General features: G+C 34.9%; 1 protein-coding gene across 1 annotated transcript; it reads left to right on the top strand.

The window, feature by feature from the left end:
• Positions 1–2202: 2202 nt before the first annotated feature.
• LOC101966511 (olfactory receptor 51L1) lies at positions 2203–3159 on the top strand. Its single transcript, XM_005342098.3, has one exon. The coding sequence runs from the start codon at positions 2203–2205 to the stop codon at positions 3157–3159; it is 957 nt and encodes a 318-aa protein (XP_005342155.1).
• Positions 3160–5121: the final 1962 nt, after the last annotated feature.

Raw genomic sequence — 5121 nt, 5'->3', positions numbered from 1 at the left:
TTGCCACGTTGTTAGTAGCAATAGTGGCACATTGTGGTCCCTTATACAGGATAGACTTTAAGTATTTTACCTACAATATATCATTTTCTTTTGTATTTTAATTTTAATTGACATGTTTTAATGTTTCACTGAACAGAAGTGATAACTGTTTGAGATGATGAATATGCTAATTTACTTGACGTGATCACTCTGTGATATCCCCATTTATTCCCATAACGATCAGTGAAGTTGCCATTATCTTGAGTTGACAAAGGAGTCAACTTGGGGCAGATAAAAATAATCATTTGTCCCCTATTAAAATGATCAAGCATTGAAAGTAGAAAATAACCTAGAGGGGTGTGACTACAGAGCCAGAGAAGCAGTGTGTTAATTAGGAAGATGGTAGGCAGCCACCTCCTTAAAGCCCCCCAAAAAGAATCACTGAGATCACTACGCAGAAAAGAAACTGGACTTCAGTTCAGATATCTTCCAGCTTTCCAATTAACTTCATATTTCCTCCTCCTTGGCAGTTAGAGACAGATGTTATTAGATCAGAGAAATCGTCTGAACTGACTGAACAGTGAGATGGAAAAGACAGATTTCCTGTTTCTGATTTGGGCTGAGAGACTGGAAAGGAATCAAGAAGAAGGGATCAGATCTGGAAATCTGGAGAATGATGGTGATCAGGAGTGTGAGCATATAAAGAAAGACAGTCACACAAGCCCAAGATGAGAGCAGCAAGTGGGAAAAGGCAGAGAGAGTAAAGAGAATGGCAGGGCTCTAAGTACCAGTGTGTACAATACATGGATAGAATTTGATTATAATGTGAATAGTCAGCAAGGTTTAATTTATTTCTGGAATTTACTTGTTTGATTTCTTGTTTGTGGGTCTTTAGTTTCCTAGAAAATTACCATTATTAAACATTCCAGGCAAATATCTGCTACATTTAGGGTGCATCTTCATGGGACTTAAGGAGATTAAAGGGGAGTTAAGAACCTTCAAGGGGCAAAATAGACTTCACAAGACAGGAGGATATTGATCTGTTCATCATCATTGGAAGTGATTTGTCCCTTGGATGGTAAATTCCCAGGTCAGCATTTGGTAAACAAGGATATGTGGGAATGACACACAAGTGTGTTATGAAGAGACAGCTCTCTTTTCTACTTCAGAGATTTTTTTTTTTTTTAGTTTTAGTTTTAGTTTTTGACTATAGAAATGGGGACTATATTTTCTCATTTGGTTTGTTGACAAAAGATTTAATGTCAATGTCAGAGAATGACAGACTAATTTGGGCTCTAATGTAAGTAAATATTTCTGTTATTTTATTTTCTCTATATTTTTCTTTAAATTGTAAGTTTCTAAACAAGTCACAGTTCTGAATAGGAGGTAATAGGAAATAGATTCTGAAATTTGTAAAAATCATAGTGAAGGTCAATTATACTTTAAGTTGTATACTTTATATTTTACTATAAAATTTTCGTTGAAATTTATATATTATTTACATTGAGTCTTACTGCCCTTGTTAGCTCTTGGAGATGACAAGGCAAAACCAAATAGATATTAAAGTCAGTTGTCTGGAGAGGCCTAGACTATGTCATCAATCTCATCATTGTGGGTAGATAAGAATAGGAATCATATATAACAAATTAGAACAAATTAATTAATTAATTAAGAAAAAGATTAGGATTCATGCTGTCTCATACTTGCTTGAATTCTGTAAATGTACCTTGTCTATTTTTTTAACATTGTGAAAGAAAATATTAAATTTAGGCAGATGAAGGAATTTAATGTTAACCAGTGCAGCAATCATTAAATATGGCTAATGTATTACAAGCATCCTGGCCAAGAAATCTCCTAAATACATTATAAAATTAAAAATATTTTATAGAACTTTTCATGTATGCTGCTCTGTCTGGAAACTGGTTTTGGAAGATCATCACCATTTAGAGGGGATATTGAATGGCTTTTCATTTGGGAGGCAAAAGTGAAGGTCCTAGGGATTTTAAAGTGAATATTTTACTTAACTGAGAATACTGGCAATGATATGGACAAAAATAAAGCAGAAATTTGGGGATGGGTTAAAGTGTGATTAGAGGTAAGGACTGAAGTTTTGTTTTCTTTCTTTTTATTTCCTCAGTTTTCCATGATGCAGATTCTGGTCTTATCAATGCTTTACCCATTGGAGTGTCTGTGGAATTGGGTTGTGGTTTAAAAGTCAGCCCTATGGGAGCCTCAAACTCCACCAGTACCCTGTCCTCCACATTCTTTCTCACAGGGATCCCTGGATATGAAGAATTCCACCATTGGATTTCCATCCCCTTCTGCCTCTTCTACTTTGTTGGAATAACAGGCAACTGCATCATCCTGCATATTGTCCGGACAGATCCCAGGCTCCATGAGCCCATGTATTACTTCCTGGCCATGCTCTCCCTCAGTGACATGGGCATGTCCCTGCCCACAATGATATCACTCTTACGGGTGTTGTGGTCTATTTCCAAGGAGATCCCGTTCAACATCTGTGTCATCCAAATGTTTTTGATTCACACTTTCTCCTTCACTGAATCATCAGTGCTCTTGGCCATGGCCCTTGACCGGTATGTAGCTATCTGTCACCCCCTGCAATACGCTACTATTCTCACCCCAAAGCTTATTGCCAAGATTGGAATTGCAGCCCTGCTCAGAAGTGCTCTTCCACTCATTCCACTCCTGACCCGTTTGGCCTTCTTTCCCTTCTGCCACTCCCATGTCCTTTCTCATTCCTACTGTCTACACCAGGACATCATCCGCCTTGCCTGTGCTGACACCAAGTTTAATGTCATATACGGGTTGGTTGTGATTACCATGCTGTGGGGCATGGACTCTCTGGGTATTTTAGTTTCTTATGTCTTCATCCTTCATTCAGTGTTGAAGATTGCATCCCGTGAGGGGAGGCTTAAGGCTCTTAACACATGTGCGTCCCACATCTGTGCTGTGCTCATTCTCTATGTGCCCATGATAGGCTTATCTATTGTCCATCGTTTTGCCAAACATTCCTCTCCCTTCACACACATCTTTATGGCACATATCTACTTAATGGTTCCACCTGTGCTCAACCCAATCATCTATAGTGTGAAAACCAAACAGATCCGCCAAGGAGTCCTCCGTTTGATTCTCCCCCACAAAATCTTTTCTTCAATGTAGAATGTCCTCAAGGCAACAATCGAATCAGCACTAATGATAAGAACTCCTGGCTAATTATCTGCTCTAGGTATGTTGGAACCAACCTTGTCAACAAAAGACTACTGAAAGTATAAAAGAAAAACTAACATAGCATGAAAAAAGAGCTATAAAAGAGAAAGTTGACATTCACTAGGATTAGTCAGCCTGACCTAACACATGCTTCATAAAAACCCTTTAATTATGAATATTTTGCAGAGGATGTGTTTTAAATCATTTCCTCCCATCTTCCATTTTTAATCTAAACCTTTACCCAGGGTATTGATTTACCTATGAAATTTTCCTTGAATGTTCAAAACTCATTTCTTTGATTTGTATTATTCTATAACATTTGGCATAAAATTTTATACTTCCTTTTCTGTTATATTATTGTTTTTGTATATATGTTTATTTTCTTTCTTACAGATGTTAACATCTTGATCCAAAAATATAAGCAGAAGTTATCAACCATCATAGTGTATCAGAATCATCTTTTAAACATTGATATGTATGATCTTCCTTATCTGGGAAAATTTGGTTTCTTCAGGAAAACAAAGGGCTTCTCCCATGTTTATTTTATCTAATTTTGTGATAATAACTTTAATCTTGTAGAAATATTAGACTTATAAATTTTTAAAGCTCCCAGGCTGTATCATTTGAAATTACTAACTATAAACCATTGTTACACTGTATTTTAATAATAATTTAGGTTAAATTATACTTTTAAATATAAAAAGATAATGCGGTGAGGTATAACTATTTACAAGTGTGTGGTAGAAACACAAAATTCTATACAAGTTTTACCCAGATCTCTTTTCAAAACAGAAAACTGTTTTCTTATATCTCTATAATAGACCAGACATGCTTGTGTATAAGATTGTATTTTAATACTTGCAAAGTTAATTGAATTGTCTTAATTCACATGTATACAATGGCTGAAGGAGTAAAATAAACCAAGAAGGAAAGGAAGACTTTTGGCATGTGTTATTTTATTACTTCTAATATTGATGTTGGTCTTAATATATGTATTTTATTCTAACTACAATTACACATGATTTGTAAAAATTAGACTATACTTGGTGTAAAAGAGGTACTTAGCAATTACTGGGTGCATAAATATTAAGAAATAAACCAATCATAGAACAAAGAAAGACTTGTATGTATATGTATTTGTTTTTAATCCTGGAGCTGATATGAAGTCTCATTTCATACAATAAAATTGATCTTAGAAATGTGTAATTGGTGTTGCAAATTACAAGTACATAAAGCATTCCTGGAAAATCCATGAACTTTTGTTTGTTCCCTGATTTCGATTCAACCATGTCTGTTCCCAATAGTATTTATTTACCCCTTTCCTGAATTTACATCTCATTACCACATTCTTTGAGCACATTCACCTTGACCAAAGAAATACCAACTAAGAATAATGCAAGAAATAGAAACATCAGAGTGAGATGATTCTCTTGATATGATAAATAAATAATTCAAAATTAATTTAAGAAAATTTCGAGAAACTGAACATTATTATCATTCATACAAGTAATATTCAACTATATATAATCATCCTTGAAATAAGACTTTAAAATGCAAACTACATTTTACATTTCTGAATATTAAACATACTTTTCTTAGTGACTATGATTCAAAATATACTATCTATCTTTTTGTTGAAAAAATACATTTAAGAATGGATAGGGAAACTTTGGTATATATACACAGTTGAATATTACTCAGAATTAAAAGAGAATAAGATCATGACATTTGCAGATAAATGGCTGGAGTTGAAGACTATAATGCTAAGTGAAGTATGTCAATCCTCCAAAACCAAAGGTCAAATGTTTTCTTTGATATGAGGATGTTGACTCATAATGGGAATAGGGGAGCATGGGAGGAATGAAGGAACTTCAGATAGGGCAAAGGGGAGGGAAAGGGCATGGGGCTAGGAAA

This window comes from Ictidomys tridecemlineatus, chromosome 4 (assembly GCF_052094955.1).
Source record: "Ictidomys tridecemlineatus isolate mIctTri1 chromosome 4, mIctTri1.hap1, whole genome shotgun sequence".
Classification (NCBI taxonomy): domain Eukaryota; kingdom Metazoa; phylum Chordata; class Mammalia; order Rodentia; family Sciuridae; genus Ictidomys; species Ictidomys tridecemlineatus.
The sequence above is the reverse complement of the archived record's forward strand: the minus strand, read 5'-3'. Positions and strand labels throughout refer to the sequence as shown.

Bases quoted from the DNA above. Each gene is read 5' to 3' on its own strand.
- LOC101966511 (XM_005342098.3), top strand. From the start codon at position 2,203: ATGGGAGCCTCAAACTCCACCAGTACCCTGTCCTCCACATTCTTTCTC.